We start from the raw sequence: 20846 nt of genomic DNA, 5'->3' as shown, positions 1-20846 counted from the left end.
CATATAGGGCTTCGGGGTGAGTGCCTCTTGAAACACAGTCGCGCTGACCAACTTACGTGCTTTCGTGCCCACAGCTGTCATGGCGACACTTGAGTCCAGCATGCCAACGCTGGAAGACCTCATGGGGCAGGTGGAGAAGTTTGTCACAGCCAACGGGAAATACCTGGAGCAGCCCTTCATCATTGAAGTCATGATCCCAATGCTTTGCAGGTTGGTTTTTCTTTTTTATTTATTACAGGTTAAGTTTTTATTGCAGGTTGCATAAACGATGTGACGAACTCACGTCCTCGTACCGTTTGCCTATGCTACAGAATAAACGGGCTGCGGAAGGCGTGGGCAATATAAGCATTGCAAAACGAAACCTAATTTGTTGTAATGCGTTTAGTCAGGGGCATGTCATCCAAGAACCGCCGTTACTGCTGTTTGAACTGCATGAATGCATCGGGAACTACTTCAAGAAACATACTGAAGTTCCGCTGCAGATTTATTTGTTTGGGTCGGTGACAACATGAAAACGGGCAGCAAAACTCAGACGCTTTGTCGCGTGAACACGCTACAGACTGGTCTTTTATATGTTCTTAAGTGTTTGGCTCCTAATATAAGTATAGGTTCAATTTGATGCAATCCCATGAATTCTCTTCTGAATGCATTCTGTCGCAGACTGCGTTCATAATAACAATATCATTTATTTTTAAAGGCACAAATGAGCATAGGGGATCCCAAAGTTTCAGTCCGAACGAATCTATATAACGGCGGTCTCCGAAAGAGCAAAGAAATAAATTTCGGATACTGTTATTTTATGATAGGTATTTTGTGTCCCATCACATAGTCGAAAATTGGGAAATGTATCCTGGGGAAGTCAGTTTTATGAAGCAGAAACAAGAAAGCGCCGTTGAACGCGATGCTTCGGCGCATTATTAAAACTACACCTGTTTTATCTGTGAGCATAGCCATTCTCCACTGCGCGCTTCTGAGAGTGATTGTTGCTTCTCCATGCCTTAGCTCACCTAGGCCTGTGAGCATGCTGCATTAGCCCAGGATTACCTCAATATTGCCGATTCCATGAATACTCCCGTAAGAATCCTTGCGTCTACATTGAACCTCTTGCTTCAGCCTCGTCATATGGCGGTCAATCATTAAAAATAAGATTGCGTCCCTTCTATTTCTTGCATGCTAGCATAAAAACAAACAAAACCAGTGAACAGTAGAGTGACCGATGTTCCGTTCGGTTACCTAGCATTCCAAAGTATTTCACATCAGCGTCCATTGTTCTTCACTTTTTTATGTGTTTTTCTTCTATGTTTCATCCGCAGCTATCTTCCATTTTGGTGGAGCCAAGGCCCGGACAATGTGAACCCTACCTCGGGGTAAGAAGTCCATTTTCACTTAAAATATGAATGATCTTTTTGTCGACATGAACAGGGCCATTAGGAGGTACTCAGAGAAGGGTTTATATGAACACTGAGCGAGAAATGTTGCGCGCGGCAAAGAACTAGAAAATGTCAGGGGGCGGACACGATGTGAGTAAAGCTCAGCGCAGATTACCGTATTTCGAAACTGGCCGATGAATCAATTGTTCTTTAAGAAGGTTTTGAGCATCCTTATATTGCATGCCTCTAGTTCAAGCCAAAGCTCTGTAGCATATTACCAAAGTGTCGTCACAGAGAATACCTTCTCCGGTGTTCGTAGCGCTGCTTCTGTTTTGCATCAACAATATTATGGTGCATTTTCAGAGCCCCTGTCAGTATCCCTCCTACCAGCTGGTGTTTGATGGCTACTTCGAGTTGCTTCCATTTGTGAGACTTTGAGTGGCCAGACTTTAAAAATCTGCTGATAAGAACGCTAAACGGGACAAGTTTGTCTGCGCTCTGTGGGCACAACTGTACACAAATCCACAAAACGAAAAAATGATTGACCACAGGAATGTATGAGATTAATATTACATTTATTCTGTACATCAAACAGAGTATAAAAGTGCGCCAAGTACACTGAAAAACAAATGCACAATAAGAAAGCAAGCAACTTTTACCACAATTACGTCCGCCTATGCCACTAGAGTGCTTACATTATCTCTTGTGTCGCAAAACGAGGCAGACTAAGGCGTCACTTCTACAAAGAACTTGGAACGCTGGTGAAACGTCTCACACCTGCGTGTATTTGTGGGGAAATGGACACAATATTTCATTGAACTTAGTAAGGCATTTACAAGAGCAGCAACGCTGCCCTAGCTGCAAGTAGGCTTCTTTACAAATGACACGTACTGCTTCATATTGCCTTCAAACGCTGTGAAATGCTATACGGTTGACTCGAGTTTGGTTTGCGTCGTATAAATCGTAAACTTACCACCACACAGTAAGACAATATCGCTGTTCAGTAGGGGAGGCTCATATGGTTTGGATATGGGGAGAGCATTATTTCCTCGTGCGGCAAGATGCCCAAAGGACGATCCTGCAGAAGGCACTTCCGCGGGACGAATAGGGAGGCTTCTGCTTCCCGACCCTCACAAACTGTACATTGATTGGATAAGAGGCGTAATCCACTGAGGACGGTATAACGTGTTCTTCGCTGTGTTTTACCTGGGTAAAGTTTGCCAAGGAGTTAGATATTCGGCTTACAGCGAGATGACTGTCAGCAGAGGCGAGCATGTGTATTTTTAGACGTAACTAATTGAGTGGATTGCGATTGGGTGGCTTTTTACGGGAGCTGTCAACCGCTTTTTGTGGAGCTTGTGCTCTCTAGCTTACATCAAAGTCGGTGTTTTATTGTGACGTAGGCGTAAGTAATTTTTAAATAGATTGGCAGAAACAATTTCAGTTTGGTACTTTTCTTACAGAAATCTGAAAGGTAAGGCCATGTATACTGTCTAAATGTGACGATACCCTGTGTATGCAAACAGTTATGTTTTGATTTGAATGCGTCATTCAGGAACTCCATAAACGAACAGAGAAGGCTGCACTGGGTTCAAAGTTTTAAATCCAGTGGAACCGCGCTGATAGGTCCCCCGGACTTACGACGACCCGGTTCTTACGACGAATCATCGCTGTCCCGGCAAACTCCCCATAGAAACAATGCATTAAAAACTCCGATGATATGACTCTCGGGTGCACGTGGTCCCCTTCATAGGACGGACCCTGGCGCGAATAAACAGGCGCTTTTCCCATATTTTACAACGCTTCGCCGCCTCGTCCTGACCTTTTTCAGCGTTAAACTCCGGGTGACGCTGTTTGATGTGCAAAGGTCAGCAGGCGGACAAAAAAATACGGAACAGACGCAAGCAAGCAGGAGGGTACTCGTGAGCGGGAGTTAACCTGCGACAGCCCCGCGCGTCAGCAGTACGCCAATGCGCCAACAGCGAGAAGTCGAAGTTCAGGTGGCAGGTGAAGCGTGAATTTGAAGCTCCCGTTGAGCCGCCAACGAACACGAAAACACATACGACGCAACGCCACGGCAACGACCGGACAGCCGCTTTACCCGCCCGTTCGATCGAAGTTTCTTCGTTTCACGACGCTCTTTCTCCCTATATCTCTGCTCTCTGCTTATCAATGTCTTTCAAAGCTGCGTTGTCACTCCGCTCTTTTTTTTTTGCTAGACTGCCTCAACTCATGCGCGTCCGCCGCAAGGGTGGAGCAAAATACAGGAGGCGATGGGTGGAGACACATACCCGTCGGTACCGCTATTTTGGGTCACTCACTGGCCGCTGCAGCAAGTCACTGTAGCAAGGCCGCGCTATGATTTTCTCCGCGGGACGGTTTCCTCGCGAAGGTTGAATTATATATTTCGCGTTGCTGGGTCTTGTGGGAAACGATAAAAGCTATGTGTTGAGCACTATGACCCAATAGCGATGGGACGGGACAGTTTAAAGGATGTCTCCGCCATGTACGGCAATGCTGTTTTTTGTTCATCTGGGCCTTGTCCTATCATTCCTTTCGCTTTGTCATCGCAATTTAACACTCGCAATTTCCACTCTCAATTTTCTCGACCACGTCGGCCTGACATCGCATAGCGCGCGGCTCTTGGCTGGTGGGCTAGCTGGACGTCATAAAGGGGAGGGGGCACAACCTTGGCGTTGATTTTTAAATTTGGGAGTTTAGCGAAAGGTTCGCCAATAACGCGAGAAGGCGGTAAATATAGCAGTTAAAATAGGATCTCAGCCCACCTGTTGCGTGAGACCGCCTTCTAGGCCGGAATCTACCCGCAGCCCCGCCGTACGACACCCCGGTCATACGATGATTTTTCGCCGTCCATTAGAATTCGTATTATCGGGGTTCCACTGTGCCTTTTCTTTTCACGTACAGTTTGGGGCCCTATTTGGAAAATCATTCCGGTTAAAGTTGAAGGTGTTTTGAGTGATGCTCTTTCATTTGGGATAGAGGGAGCATAAAGCAAAACAATTGGTTGGCTATCGCTTTAGGCGCCGTTTTCTCATCCGTCGGGTGGTGCTTGCTATGGAACACCGGCTGGTGTTTAAATCCTGGAGCGCGTATCTTTAATCAATTATACGCAATCGCATCTTGGCAAGTATTGCCGCTGTTGTAAATATTATGCTTGGTTGAAAGAAATTGTTTCTCAACAAATAAATGTAGACGCGAGAGGTTGCATGAATTGTTTACTCCTTTTCTATAGGTGATGTATTCGCAGCTTGCCTTCAATCGGTCACCTGAAAGTCTCTAACAGTTGCCTATCACCTAGCGGGAAACGCTATATCTCCGCTACATTTTATTAACGTAATGCTAATTGAGACGCTCTTGGGTGGCTCAGAAGTTTTGTTGTATAAAATAGTTATGCTTTTGTTTATTTAATTTGGGCTGGTCGAGGGGCACCTGGTTAGATTTTTTTATTGTGAATAAGCACGTTGATAGTAACCGCGTGGGAAATATATTTGTGGTTGGTTTGCGCATGTAGGTTTCCACAATAGAAGACTCATTCGCATAAACCACCCGTGTGTATTGGAACCGCAATTGCTCCAAAGTAGGGCCTGCACAATTTTCAGTGTCGTTTCTCTATGCTTGTTAAATGGCGTTAAAAGCCATCGTACAATGCGACTAAGTGTTGTCTACGAAATTCCGCTGTGATGAGGCAGGCAGTATATCGGCAAGACCGGCTTGAACGTTCGTTTGAAAGAACACCAGGAGAAGGTCAGTAGCATTGTCACCGACGTCCAGCTAACCGCCACTTGTAAAAACTATGCACCCCGGCCTCCGTCAAACGAGGACGACAGTTGAACGCAGAGCTTGCTCGTCACGGACTCCTTGATTGTCTTGTAAGTTTTGCAAACCACTTTGACCATGTCAAAATGGAGTAATCGCATAGACGCCGACTTCAAAACTAGACGGATCCAGGTTCGATTCCGGCCATGGAAGTGTTTTTGTTTCACTTTGGCGTTTTTGCATTACAGACTACATTAGTGAAAACACGAAAGCTTCGCTTGAAAAACGTATCTCGGGAAACCCGTGTTATTTTCTGTACGAACTGACGGTTGTTTTGTATTTTCACCGCTCTGATAAAAGAAAAATTGCGGAAGCGGCGGAGCTAGCAAGGTCTGGTCATGAATGCGGCAGCAGGCCGTCTGGGGCTTTATCAAAACTTGAGCCTGATGTCTTGTCATCGGCGGCACGTGACTGTTTTTGTTCTTTCGTTTTCGAGTTTGATGTTCTTCCTTTCCTTCTCTCCTCTTGCTTGCCGTGTGCCTTGCTAGGCGTTGTTTCTGCAATAAACCAATTGCTGAAAGTTAGCGCTTGCCCTATCATAGCCTCGTTCTCTGTTTGTTATTGCACTTTATTTGTTTGTCGTTAAATCGCGTTTGAAAGCACTTGACTGCTTAATTTGTAATAGTTACTGCTAGAATATAATTCGCACTTAGCGATGAAAAACTGGATTTTTTCTGGTCACTCATTTTGGTTTGGAATTTTCTAGGGATAATGGAAGATATGAGAGATCTTTGTGTGACTTTGCTGAGTGAAACTATTGAACACACACTTGTGTGCTCATGTGAACCTTTGGTAACATGGCTCAAGAAAAGCCCAAATACGTTGCCAAATTTAGACTACAACGTGCAAATTTTATATGGGATGTATTTAGTCTATATTGACAGGCTTCAATAAGCTGACGTAGTACGTCAAATATCATTATGCGTAATTGGCCAGGGAAGAAAACCAAGAAGAAATTTGCGCAACAGCTACAATTGTAACGCAATTTCCAAGAATTCCCAAATGACCTCTCTTGAAAAATTTTTGATGTGGTTCTCATCACTATTTTCAGAAACCACGTAACTATGGTCACGAGTGATCACCTGACAGGACTTCTGAAAAACATCCTGAATCTTTTGCGGAAAACAGTTGCCACCGAAGGCTCACCATGGATGATCACAATTGCAGGTACGTGTTACTATGGCAGTAACTCGCCGATGGCTATCCTTTTTCTTTTTGGTGGAAAGCATTTTCTAGTACCCGCTTACAAGCCGTACATTCATTATGTCTAGTACCCATCCTCTGTCGGACAATTAATCTGTTAACGCTGCCTTGTCACCCCTCCCCCTATGAAACGCAGATAAGTTAAAGGAGCCATGAAGACAAAACACAAGTTTTGTTCATTCAGAAGATAGCTTCGTTAGAATCATATATACTGACACCACTTTTAACGTAAACTTCGCTCAAATAAGCTATATAACGAGAAAAAAAAAGAAATGGCTTTGCGACCCACTCGCTCATTTCCCGCCACAGAACATATGATGTCATTCCAGCCTGCTCTGCGATTGGCGGAGGCCGGCAAAAGCAAACGCAAATTATGCTGAGCTTAGAAGCTTGCAGAACGAGTTATTTGTGCTTAAATTTAGGGCACATTCTTTTTAAGCGATAAGAATGGGGGGACACACAGTGGAAGTTACGAAAGCACATGTAAACATAGAAGTACTGATGCGTACTGCTGTTGGTACTGCGCGCACTATGCTTGGTTTAGCCTCACAGCACTGCAGTGGTTTGGAGTTGTCTCAGACGACACTGGCCGATTGACGCAAGCAACGGCGTCTTACGTGACCATATTTGTCGAGCGAGCACTATGTTTCACGAAACGAATGTGTTCTCCAGAACAAAAGCAAGCCAGGTTTAAATACGGTCAAAAACAAACCAAAGGCTGAAAACGGCTTTCCATTGTATGGTGTGGTGACGCCATCTTGTTTCAGTAACGTAAACAAACGCGCGAACGCCGCTGCTCTAGCCCGGCCGTGCGCCTGGCTGCAGAGCGTTCGGTTCCTGTGATGTCATTGCAGACCCCGAAAACACAGGATTTAGCAGGAAAATCTAAATTTTAAGTTAACTTAAATTAATTTAACAGTGAACAAAGAATCGTTTGCATCCGGACAAGCGCTGGGGGCACTATAAAACACGAAATCTTTCGATTAAAACAAACTTGTAATCGGTCTTAATGGGTCCTTAATCGATGGTTGTGGAATTCAGACATCATGAAAAAAGGGAGTAAAAGGGGAGTAAAACGGAGTTGTCCAGGGACACATCAACGCACTGCAGTTTTAAAACATGGAACAATACATGGCTCAAAATGTTGCCTATTTTTGCCTGAAAATAGTAGGAAGCACTGCGCTAACGCTTTTTTAGGGCAGGAAATTCAGGAGAGGGGTTTTTGCATTGCTTTTCACGTGCACAGTCGCTTGAAAATCTTTAGGGAACAGTTCGGGGAATTCAGCCTTTGATTGCGGCTCAGAAACAGTTTTCGTGTACGCAATTTGAAACCTTGCACGTGAGTCATTTTTCACACAAAGATATATTCATTTTTCGCAACGCCCTCTCGAGAAGCTACTTCTTTCAGCCTATTTTTGCAAATTTAAAGGTAAGTAAACGACTGACGGAGGGCCATACAATTTTTACTATGCCATCACAGAGATCACAATGCTTGCACGCGCAGAATGGTCCGTTGTTTCTTTTTAGGTTAAAACATGTGTCGCATAGAGGAAAAGAAGACACTGTACACGAACGAATTTTGGGATGAATTTGTAGTCTGTGGATTTAGCAGACAATTGATGACACTCATGAATAGTCTAAAAGCAAGGACAAACACGTGCAGCTGCAATTGTACCTTCGGCACCCTTGCATCTCAACATATATTGCACCACTAAAGATCGAGTTAGATGAAACTGCAAAGAAGTGTTTCAGTTCTAGTTTTGTTGCATACGTTCTTGGCGTGTCACTATTTTCCTGGCCAATTTACCTTTTTTTAGAGTAGTGCCCGGATCCAATAAGCTTAGGGGCATTTCAAAACTGTCCTTGCACACTTTCGCTAATCATGGTGACAGGGCACGCGGGCCAGATCGTGATCAATTCGTCGGAGGAGCTCCTGCGAGACCCCATCCTCCCCATGATGGAGAAGATCCGGCAGTGCGCCGACTCGGTGTTCCACAATGAAGAGTGCATGCGCAGCTACCTCAAGTCCAGCACCGATGACACGTCCCAGGTGGAGGGCCAGCTTCAAGAGGTGCGTCTGCCTAACTGTGTTTTACCTGCTTGCGATCAAGAACAATCTAGTGGTTTTCGTTTAGGGTATTAATGAGGCCCCTAAAAATGGCCAGTAAAAACAGCCTAGTGGCTTTCATTAGAGTAATAATGAGAGACCCCTAAAATAGCCAGCAAGAACAATCTAGTGGTTTTCGTTTAGGGTGATAATGAGACCCCTAAAAATGGCCAGCGTGCTATGGGCGCAAAGAGCATTGAAAGGCGTTAGGCGGCTCCTTTTTCTAGAAGTGCTGTGCCAGACAGTCGTGTCAAATTAGATTTTATAAAATGAACTGGCTGCTTTGCATTCTAATGAACGAACATATATAGTGGGAAACGTCACGCCGCGTGCTTCAGAGAAAGCATAAGGAAAAGAAGTGCGAACTAATGAAGCGCCTCGGCATTCGCATTGCCACGTCAAAAGCGCAAATAAACGGAGTAGGAGTGGATTCAGTGCTTTTATCATTTAGTGCTATCGCAATTTTGACTCATTAGAGTTGGGTACGACTACCGGTAACGTTTGCACGAAATCTTGCTTTGGCAGCCAGAAGAACGCTTGGAATAGTCTTGGAATAAGTAACTGAATGAATAACTAAAAACGGTATGCTAATAAATATTTATTTCGTAACAAAACCCGTCAGGATTGCTTCTTGGCACGCATTCTATTTTGTCATTAGGTCATGCTAAAATTATCGAAGAAAAGTAAACACGAAACTTGCACAAGACAATCTAGAGGATTGTCTTGTGCTATCTTGTGATTGTCTCTACTTTCACAAAATCCGGATCGGGAGTTGGAGAACTCTATTCTTGAAAGACTATGTGATACAGTTTGAAATAGCATTGACAAAGATCATTTCAAGGTACACAACTAAAGAAATGGTTTGTACTAGGGCAAGTCTGTGCATTAATTTCTAAATAAATATCACGAGCACGTAAAAAAGTAATGGTATTGTCCTGCCTGAAAAAAATGTCTTTTTTTATTGTTTTGCGTACTAAAGAGGACACCGTGGATCGCATATACACAGTATTTTTAATATGTTTGCTTCAAAAACGGGCAATTGATTTTCTATCGATGTTTGATTGAGTGTGTTTCAATGTAGAAAATTGATTTTTTCTTTATTCTTACTATTAGAAGTCTATTCGCAAGCCTGTTTGCACAACTCACAAGTTACTCTTTTATAAACAACAATGGTGATGTTTTGCCAGGGCCTGTTATCAGTGAATAACTACAGGAGCAAGCGGCGGTTCTTCAGTGACGAATAGAAGTCCACATCATATCTTCTGGCGTTGATAAGCTATTTGCGATGTAAAATCACTGCCAACATTACTTGCTACATATTATAAACAGCACCTCCCTTGCTAATACCGAGAAATGGTTTTTGATAATCTGAAAGCATGGACACGACAGCTAATAAATTTTATGTTAAATTCAAAGCTAAGCAAGAAACTCCTCAGGCAATAGAGGGAATTGCATGTTCTTTGAAAATAAGTAACTGAATGAGACAAGAACAGTCCACATCGATGTCATCTGAGATTTGAATTGGCTCTGGCAAACGTCGCAAACTTTTTTCTTGTCCTTTGGAAAGTAAAGAGAAGTTACATTTGCATTTTTTTGTCCTTTCAGGAGTTTACTCTTCTGGTTCGGGACATATATGCGTTCTTTCCACTACTCATCAAATATGTGGACCTTCAGAGGTTTGTGACTTTAGACACTCTTTTTTTTCTTTCGTATCATGTTTGCATTAGGGTTGGCACCGTGCTTGATGCATAAACTGTGCACAGGGCTTTTTTCAGTGAAGAAAATAGGGCTTGTGGATACACATAACCTTGATTATTGGTGGCGTATACTAATCATGTGTAGGAAAATACAATATAATTTTACGACTACAACCTTCGTGACAGTCATTTCCAAGTTTCCATAAGCACACTTCCTAAGCATATTACTCCAGCCAAACGCTAGTTCTGAGTTAATAATAATGGGCCCAGGTGAAAATATGTTTTTTTCTAGCGGGAATATTGAACCAGAAATCTCTTCTGGCTAGAAATATTCCAGCTAGAAATTGCACAATTCTAGCCAGAAATGGCAGAATTTCTAGCTAGAAATTCAGTATTTAGTTCATTTCTAGCTGGATTGACATTTGCTTCCAGCATTTGTCAATCCAGCTAGAAGGCAAAAAACCCGCAAGCTGGAAATAATCGTATCTAGCTAGACTGACAATTTTTCTAGTTAGAAGCTGTCGATTCCAGCAAGAATCTAATAATCTAGTCAGAAATGAAGCCGGAAATCACGATTTCGTGCGAGAAATTTTCTTTCCATTTTCACGGGGGGCCTGTACAGAAAATTGCCGGGCTTGCACTGTGGAAAATACTGGTATATATTTGAATACTTTGTAAGCGATTTCCCTCACATTGCTTTGATTAACATGGGTAATACTTGAAAAAAGGCTTGGCTGCTGCGTGAAAAATAACTATAGTTGAATGTTCCGCATTTGCAGGCATTAGGCGTAACTTCAAGTTAAAACACTGAACGAGTTCTGAAGCATGTTGTCTGACCTATGGAAGCTTATTGGAGTAATACCTATCCACAGCGTATGCAGAAAGAAACACTACTTGACCTGACTCCGAGGCATCACTTTGGTCACTTTGGTGCTGCTCCTTTTGTGCGAAGCCTTGAAGTCATAACTGCTGATTTCGTGACGTTCTATCTGTAGTTCTTTGCAGGAATCAATACAGCACTGATAACTAAATATGAACAGAAACTATTTGTAAAGTGGGGTTATCACGGAAACATCCCCGCTTCTGATTTCAATTTGGAAAGTGCAACCCAGAATCCTTGATTATGTCAAATACGGGTGCCGCCGCAAGTAATTGAAAAACGGGAGCGGGGGACGAACTCAATCGCATCGCCATATTTGCCAATAATCTAGCAACGCTGGTATGGACATCATGCGATGGTGGGATGGCGCCACTGCTTTGCTGTGTTCCAGGTTGCCACCTTGAGAACAACGAAGTCATAACCAGAGTACACTCCAACATAAACCGGTAAAAAGCGCAAGGCTAATGGGTGCATTGTTTTCTTCCACGGAGAGCCGCCACTTCCGTTGGGGAGCTCTCCTGGTATCCTGTACGCCGTCGGCTTCCACGCGCGTGTGTGCTTGTTGTTTATCTGTTTCCACCGGAAAAAAAAAACGCTCATGCATCAGGAATTCCATAAATAACAACGATTGATCCTACTAGGGGTTTATCTGACAGGTACTCACCCTGTGACAAATAAACAACACGCACACACGCGTCTGACAGCCGCCAGCGCACGCAGGCGTACGGGAGGGCAGGAGACATAGAGACATAGACACATAGAGAGACCTCGAACCGAAAGTGGCGGTAGCAGACGACGTACCCATGAGCCGTTTCGCTTTTTACCGGTCACCTATTCCGCGAGCAGACGACATCCCGTAGCTCGTCTTGTTCGGAAGTGTACGAATGTCAGAGCAAGGAAGAACAGACACTATTCTTTTGCAGTGCAATACGAGCAGCCCAACGACACTTTCATAAAGAGGAAAGGTTTCGCAAGAGCGACAGGAAAGCGATTCATAAAGGCAGCTTCGCTTGTATGCAACCGCGGGTCTGTTTCCGCGCCGTATGAACACGCTGCCATTTCGCAAAGGCTTCACCTGAACACCACCGGAGTCGTCCAAATGAAAGATGAAAAGGAAACGGCGAAAACCGCTAGCCCACTTGCGAAAAGACAGTAGTGTGCGTGCGTCACGGGTGTGTGTGTGCATGGCCTTCAGGAGGCGATAATGGAGACACACACTCCTGTGCTCCCGTTCTGTGGGGCCCCTCGCCCCCGCAAGAGCATTAAATTTCGGCGCAATGTTCCAGCACCGCCGATCACCATTTGGTTTGTTCGGCTGAGCCTCTTAGGTCCTTGTTAGGGCGAAACTGGCTTCATGTGCGAGCTTGTGCGAGTTTGGCTCCGGCCGTCGTGAGGTGCGAGCAGTGCAGGCTCGTTTAGCGCAGTTTTGCGTTCGGGCGGTCGCGACTTCGCCGGGCACACATCGCGGGCCATCGGTGTTTGTTCCGGGCGGCGGGCGCTCTGCTGCGTGGGGCCGTCGAGCGCAAGCTCCCGCTCGAGAGTACCCGCTCGTCTGCTTGGACGTTCACCCATCAAGCTCTCCTGTATTCGGACTGCAGTGGACAGCTAGCTCATCACAGCACAGTCTCGCCTCTACGCTGCACCATTCCTCTCGAGATATTCTCCCGACAGCGTGACGCCAGGATACTGTGTGATGTGTTTCGCGCGCTGTGGTCCCAGTCACAGTGGTAGCAACTCTTCTTTCGCGGCGGCGGAACATTTTCTCTGTACTCTCTTTACCCACGAATACTTTTCTCTACCTGTCCTATTCTCCCCTCATATATTCCCACCACCCCGCTGACTGGGTTGAATGCAGGTGAGCCCCCAGACGGGCTCAATAATATCCCCTGCCAACTTTTTTTTTCTGGGTCGAATCGAATTCCACCGCCGCTGCTAGGTGGCGCCACATGTTTACTTGAAAGTGAAACTGCAGTGCACGAGGCCCATAGCAGTGCCAAATGCAAGAAAAAGGAGCAGTTAGAGCATGCGTGCCTGACAAACTGATTCCCCACAACACCTTCGAGTACCTTTTTTGCCGCATTTCCGAGCCTTACCGGATGTGTTTGAGTAGCATGCTGGCCGCTGCGATTTTGCCGATGGGAGACTTAGTGCCCTTTTCATTGACATTTTACATGAGAAAGTTACAGCCCGGCGTGCTTCTGCTGTCAGCACCATGGCTGCGGTTGATGTGCTCGTTTAATGCAGCTGCGGAGGGTGCTGCGAGCTGCGGTAAAAAAGGCACTCAGACGTGCCGTGGCGTCATCGGTTTGTGATGCACGCATGCGCTGTTGGCACGTTTTCGTTACATTTGTCAGCACTACATGGCACTGCGGTAGAGTTCGGCAAATAACCCGTGTTTCAATTTTGTTATTTCGGCACATGTACCTACAACCTGTCAAGAAACATAGAATATGAATGTTCAGTAAGTGGCTACAATATTTCGTTTTTTTTGTGTGTTTTGTTCAAAGAAACCACTGGCTGAAGAACAATGTCAAGGAGGCGGAGCAAGTCTACACTTGTGTTGCCCACGTGTTCAACACTTGGAACAAGTCTCAGGTAAGTAAGGTTGCAAGAACGTTCGGGCTAAGAGAAATTTGTACACGAAAACAAGTCTCTTGTTTATCAAAGATTGCTGGCTGTTTTGACTGCTTGGAGGTAAGCCCCTTCATAATATCTCACTGCTCATGGGGAGTTCTGTCTCCGCACTGCATATTTTAGTGCTAAAATCGTGAGAGCTGAAGCTGGGCAAAGATGCAGGCACCGTGCATGTCGCAGATTAAACCTATTTAACTAAAGGGTTCTAGAGATGATCTTTACTCAGCTCCTTATGTGACGTGTATATATTCAGTTCCAAGATTGGCTTTCTTGCATATATCAACAAATTGTGTTTATGTCTAGCAGTTCTTCTATCGTCTAGTGCAAGAGCGCAGTTTATATCCGTCACCTTACAGTGCTTTCATTCTGTGTTTTCAGTACTTTCGGCGTGAGGAGGCCAACTTCATCTCCCAGCACGAGATTGACAACATGGCGCTGATCATGCCGTCGTCGGGACGTGGGCGCACCAGCGTTCAGAACTTGGATGCGGGCCAGAGCCAGAAGAAAGTATGTACCCCGTTGCGAGGTATCCCATTAATATTTAGGAATAATAAGTGTTGGAAATATTTGGAAAAACGTTGGCAATGAGTCGTTCATAACTTAGTGTAACGGAATTCCTCATGAAGTAACACTGATTGCTTAATTGTTAGCGACAGTGTCTGAGGCAGCAGCCTGCAAGAGCGCTACGCTGCGCACACAACAAAAATATGGAAAAATAATTGATGTTAAAAGTAGGCTAGCTTTAAAGCAGGTTGGGTTTCTGTTTATTGATTGAGAAAAGGTTATTTGAAACCGCAATCGTGTTGTTAAGGTGCCTACCTTGTCAGAAGCCTCCTTAGTACACATTGCATTAAATGTCGCCTGCTCAGGCTGCCATGTCTACAACATGTATAAGTAGAGGGATCAAAGGTCGTCATCATCTCTACCCGCTGCTGCGTGGGAATGTTGGACAGTGGTAGCTAAATAACGGTATGGGGGAATTTTGCAGGTATGTGGTCGTGTCCCCACGTTAGGGCAGCACTGAAATACGAGTGGGTATTGGGTAGGGAATATGGCGCGGTCGAGTGCAGTGGGAAAAATTGCTTAGCTTTAATGGCACTCTAACCCAGCATGTGGAAGCGGCCTCTTCAGAGATTTTCTAGCACTAATTTGTGGTTTATGTACACTGAGAAGGAAGCGATGTCAAGGAAAATCAGAATATGAGAACCCAAACATTTGAGTACATGTTCTCATTGGAAAGGAACACGGAGGTGTTGCTTTTAGATGCGACGTATCTCTTTGTCTCGCCTTGTCCCTCCATCGATCCGTAGTCCGCACGCCTCCCCCCCATTCTCCTCGCCACGCCATCTGCGCGGTAACGCCGCTCTCACCGCAGTGCCATCTTGCGTTAGCGCTCGCTCCCCTCGCCATGCCAGCTGTGCGTCAGCGTGCGTCAGCGCTCGGTTAACACATGCGCCTGCGCTACTCTCTCTCATTTCCCTCGCCGTTAACGCGCGGTACATATAAACGCGACAACTGCGCACCCCTCAGTCGCTCCACCGCCGCCGCTCCGATGACATCCGATGACCATTGATGATTTGAATGGAGACTAACAGGTCTGCTACCGCGATGTTCGGCGCAACCGTAACAAGCACCGTCCAGATGCGTCGCATCACCCCATGGTTTCCCCCCGCGGAAAGATGTGGTCAATTTTAAGTGCGATGCACTTCTTAAGCGACCCTGAACCTGCGTCCACCGGCGATGTCCGCATAGCATACCCACGTGGGGGATTGGCCAGGAATCTCCTCGTCTTCCTTGGCAACGGGGGGAGATGGGGATTGGCCAGGAATCTCCTCGTCTTCCTTGGCAACGGGGGGAGATGGGCGCGCGCTGCCTGGCCGCTGACATGGCACATACCCACGTGGGGGATTGGCCAGGAATCGGGCGTGAGAAGGGCTAATGCACCCGCTTAAAGGGGTACTGACACGAAATTTCAAAGCTGAGATCCGCTCTAGCAATTAAATACAACGACAACACAAATAGGTGTCTGTGAATAAGTGCATCTTTCTTTCTTTGTAGTTGTGTGTGTGTGTGTGATCTCTCTTTCGCGAACATTACCGAACCGCGCAAATTCAACTCGTGCATTCGCACTTTCACATTCTTCCCCTCGGGGAAATGCGGGGAATTTACCGTTTTTCCTAAAAATGAGGCTTTTCATAAGAAACTACTCAGCTTTTTCTGCAATTGAGCTTATTGAAATGGTCAACGGAGCGCTCCCTGGCATTGTCATGACAGGAGAAAAAGAAAAAGCGGGACGGCAAACGTGACAAGGACAAAGAGTTGGCTGCGAGCCTGGTGGTGGCGTGCCTCAAGCGCCTTCTGCCCGTTGGACTCAACTTGTTTGCTGGCAGGGAGCAGGAACTCGTCCAGCACGCCAAAGAGAAATTTCTTAATGTAAGTCACTTTCTGGTTTCCTCAGCTGTTTTGAAACAAGCATTGTAACGTCATTACAACCCAATTGTTACGTAACACAACATTCAGAGGACTACGTAAGGCTGGGGTGTTGCAAAAAGTCCAGTCTCTTTGTATTGTAGCACTTTAGTTTCGCACTTGGTGGCTTATGTAAGCCACACTATGCAAATCTTATTAAAGCTATTTCAAGTGAAGTGGCCTTATGTGTAGCATGAAATTGGAGTCTCTTGTGTTTATTGCAGATAGTATTTATAAAAGCTTGATTTCAAATATTTGTGAGAAAGACAAACCAGTTTGTAAAGAATAATATGTGTCCTTAAAATTTCAAAAATAATGACAATATTGGGGATTATGTAGCAGCTACGACGAAACAGTGCTTTTACATGGTAGGTAGTCAGCAGGTTTTTTCTCTTCTGAATGCCTTGACAAGGTAATGAAGTGCCCCTAGATGGCTGATGTCGGAGTTATTGACTGAGATGATGAAACAGAATGCGCCAACAAAAACGGGACAAGGAAGGAAGACACAGTACAGTGCAACTAGCAAACGGAGTTTATTATCCACGTGCTTAAATATTACAACCCGTCTGCACGTGGGCAACAGACAAGAAGAAAAAAGACTAAACACACATTCACTGTACACGGAAGCAGCCACAAACCTGTCAATTAACAGGAAAGGCGATTTGTTTAGTAAATGAAGATATAGACGCAACTCTTATGCACTCTGTGGATAATCAACTCAGTTTGCCATTCTGCAGTGGGTTGTGTCTTTATTCCTTCCCCTGTCCTTGGTAGCAAATTACGTTTCATCATCTCAAATGACCATCTAACACTCAGAGAGCTGTGATTATCGGCTGAAATGATATAGCTAACCTAAAAATGTAGTTCCTGGCATAATCTAATGATTCTGTACTCTAGGAGATTCATCATAATTAGATCTTCACTGAGGAGGATTTTAATGTCGTATTTTGAAATTTGAATAAATAGAAATGGCACTACCATACTCAGCATATATCATTCCTAGGTGTTTTTGAATTTGTGTATGAGTTCAATGTTTTAATTTAGTTTAAAAGTCTACCCTAGTTGTGAGTGTGTGGTATGTTGCCTAATACAATTTGTTTTTTCAATTCGAAAGTTTGGCCTGTGGCATAATAGATGAATGCATTTCCAGAAACAGAAACAAGAAAATTTCTTGTATGAAGTTCAAGAGTTGTCAGTGAAATAGTCTATGCACACTGCGTAGTTGGTCAGGAGAGCGGCCAGAGTGGAGACCGGTTGCATGAAGGTGCCGCAGGCGAACTTGATGAAATCCCACGCACGTCCAAAGCAGGTGCTGCACATTCACATCATGTATGGCAGTGTTGCAGAATGGGCAGGTAGATTTGTAGGCTAAGGGCCGTGGCATTGCTAAGGGCAGGAGGTAGTCACGGATGGCGTAAGGGCCGCCCAAACACGTAGTCTCCGCAGCGCAACCTTCTCTCGGCCAGTGAAGTCACCAGAGAGATTCTAACCACAAACTGAAGATCTTGGATGTGCCACAGGAGCTGTCATCAATTCTTAATTGTTTGAGTTCGCGAAAACACTTTGGTGGGAAAAACATCTAAGAAAATTTGAGTAGTACGAAGAATGTTTCCGCCAAATCTACCTGTAATGCTTTAGATATCTCCCTTTTTAATGAAGTAGAAAGAAACTGGAAAATAAAATGCATACTGGCTGTAGTGCGACGCGGCCTAGCGGAAAAGTGCAATTTGAGGGTCCAAAATGTAAAAACAATTTTAGACTTGAATATTATGATCTGGCAGACGACGTTTTGTAGCAAATGGGAAAATTTAAAACGGCCTCTATGTACCGCAGCAATATGTGAACTATTATGCGGGCCTTGTGAGAGGGCTATAAATTATTTTCATTGATACAGGGTTCAAAAGTGCACTGATATTTGGATGCAGCAGCATTTTTCTTTTTATTCCTTCAGGAAAGCGCTCGCCACATACTGAAATCAGATCTTGAGACTTGTGTTACACGGCAGACGGTTTAATACAAACTTTTCACTCTGCTGAATTCTAAGCAATCGTGCTGAAGTGGATAAATATCTACTACAAATTGCGGAGGGGCTTCGCAGAAAACATTCTTATTAAAAAATGAATTTTGTCTTCCTCTACTTCGGAACATGTGGCGTTTTCGTTAAATGACGCACACTTCTTATTGGTGATGTGATATAGAGTGTTTTGGCTTTCCGTGGATTTGCAGAAAGACCAAGACTCGGATATCTTTGATTACGTCAAACTACAGCTCACGCTTCCTGACAAGGTGAGCATGTGGGGTCATTTTTGGAACACTTATACTGCACGCAGAGCCTTCGATTGGCTGATAAGAGTGCAATGCTTTCTGTGGAATAACTCTGCCATAGTTGAATTTGCCTGCTTTTAAACCCCCGAAATTCTTCCCATTTGCAGCAGGGTTAATATTACCACCAAGGAAAAAAGGAAAATTATTCCGGTGGGCTTGAATGACACAGTTTCCGAGCACTAGAATGTCGCCACTCCAGACCATTGTGTACGGGAGCGGCGCTATGAGAAGAATGTGTCTCGTTGTTCGATATGGGATAGGAATTGGTTAGTTGTGTTTAATACTGGCTTGTTTTTTGCGGTATTTTATGCAAACTGCAGACTAACGTTAACAGAACAATTTAGAGCGAAACAAGCCATTTTACATACTGAAAGTAGCAAGCTTCAACTCGTATCTTCGTTCGGAGGATATGCAGGTCATGGTTGGATGTGCGCATGGTTATCAGCTCGCTGTCTGATTTTCGGAAGTCGTGGCTTGAAGGGTACCCGAGATAGAATTTTCGGCACATCAAAATACTTTTATCTATGAGTACACGTAAAAATAGCGTCAATGTAAAGTGCTGCGTTCAGAACTAGAACACGCCTTCTGTACATGGCTTGTAAAAATTGGCATTTTGGTATGGGAAACTGAACAAAATCAGCCATTACTGGCGGCTGAATAAGAGGCAGGTGAGGGAACGCATGTGAGCACACTGGTGCCAACGGCCACAACCAGCAGCTTTCGAATGCGCTTGGGATGCAGCGTGTTTTGCATTTTTGTTACCAGAGAAAACTTTCACCAATAGTTTGATGTCGGTAGTGAAGTTTTGTGCCGTAACATTGTGTTGCTACCAACCGAGACGCAGTATTTCATGGGGCAATGGTGTTCGAATTAGTGTTTAGTCTAGGTATTAGTTATTGGCGTTGCGAAAAAAAAAGAATAGTAGACTTCCTACAAAGCTGTTTGCTTGTAATCTACCGAAAAGTAACTCTGGCTAGGTTAAATTGTAATTATCATCTCGCTTTTATCGGCGAATGAACTTCGCACGGGTGGTAGGCAATCAGAAACTGCTTACTATGCGTTAAGTGCGAAAATGTTTCAGCAGGTCCCTATCCACCAGTGTTTCCAAATACAGTTTGAACACTTGACCATGTTCATGGTATTCTGGATTGTGATTTAACATTTTCGTTAAGTGGAAACAATCATGCACTCTGCACAAGTACATGCCTAGTTGCACAATCACACAAAATACAGTTAATTGCCGTGTAAAAGAGAGAACTTTTAAATAGCATTAGTAAAGTTCACAAAGGCGACAGGTGATGTTTGCTTATACGTAATGGTTACAATGGACTGGGATAGTTTTTCGACGTAACGAGAGATGAAACAGTTGCTCAGAAGTTTATACCCACGCATAGCACAACTTCAATTTGGTCGTTAAGTTTTCTAAAGGTGTAGGCCTTGCCAGCCAAAATGAAACAGATTTTGAGTGGTAGAGTTCATGTGATAAGGGGCAGGATTTCTGAAGGATGGCGTTTTTTTCCTTCTTCAATATAACAACACTTCCACATTTCTAAGCGGCTTATCTATGTTTTAATTTTTTTCGCGGCCTAATTGCCAGCACTGTCATAAAGTGTGCTTGCTGGCCCTCAACCGTGACATTGTTTAATCCTGTAAAATGTCTTTCCTTTGCACTATTTTCATTTGATCATGCTCCAGCTGGGGTGGGAAAGTGTTCGTATTGAAAATCAAATAACCTAGGTCACCTCAACACAGCTGTTTGCAAGGGTTTTACATAATATTAGCTCAATGGGACTGCTTTCGTGGAACACCGCGGTAAGGCATCTTTTTGTGTATAGTCTCGCAGGCGTCCGCACTACCTGTTTGATTTGTCAACAAAAATATGGGACAAACAATACTGCGCTTTTTGTGCATCACAGTCACTCAGTATGACAATACTGCTTTCGAACATGCCATGATTATTTACCTCGTGATTGCAAACCCAACCCTTCGGCGATTTTTAAACCATAAAAAAAGCACCCTGTGGAACACGCATGGATATACCGATGGTAGTGCAGGGTGACAATGTAGCTGAGAAAGTATTGGCGAAGGCTTATTTATGCCCAGCAATGAGCTGGACGTTCTCTGGAGATATATACTGGACAGGTTCATCTTCTCCGTCATTGGAGCATGGAAAAGTGTTTCGGCAACTCCCCACAACTGCAAACATCTGCTCCTACAGCGACAGTTCCAACGCTGGCAATTACTGTGCTCTGTGGGAATCGGGCATGAACACCTTAAGCGAATTGGCCACGGTTTATATTCTAATGCAGCTCGAAATGGCATGA

The 20846-nt window shown here is 44.5% G+C and overlaps 1 protein-coding gene across 6 annotated transcripts in view; it reads left to right on the top strand.

Moving 5' to 3' along the window:
• Ryr (Ryanodine receptor) overlaps positions 1–20846 on the top strand; it is a 405814-nt gene that overhangs the window by 305283 nt on the left and 79685 nt on the right. For all 6 annotated transcript variants that reach the window (XM_077672818.1, XM_077672817.1, XM_077672813.1 and 3 more), the window contains exons 77-85: positions 75–210; positions 1314–1367; positions 6259–6374; positions 8303–8481; positions 10123–10193; positions 13602–13689; positions 14107–14235; positions 16003–16161; positions 18424–18483. In XM_077672818.1, coding sequence (XP_077528944.1) covers positions 75–210; positions 1314–1367; positions 6259–6374; positions 8303–8481; positions 10123–10193; positions 13602–13689; positions 14107–14235; positions 16003–16161; positions 18424–18483 — 992 coding nt within the window. The remainder of the gene's footprint in view (positions 1–74; positions 211–1313; positions 1368–6258; positions 6375–8302; positions 8482–10122; positions 10194–13601; positions 13690–14106; positions 14236–16002; positions 16162–18423; positions 18484–20846) is intronic.

The sequence above is a fragment of the Haemaphysalis longicornis genome, unplaced genomic scaffold (genome assembly GCF_048455015.1).
Source record: "Haemaphysalis longicornis isolate Haplotype H1 unplaced genomic scaffold, Haemaphysalis longicornis Haplotype H1 scaffold_6, whole genome shotgun sequence".
In the NCBI taxonomy this organism is placed as follows: Eukaryota; Metazoa; Arthropoda; class Arachnida; order Ixodida; family Ixodidae; genus Haemaphysalis; species Haemaphysalis longicornis.
This window is presented reverse-complemented; position numbering and strand designations above follow the sequence as displayed.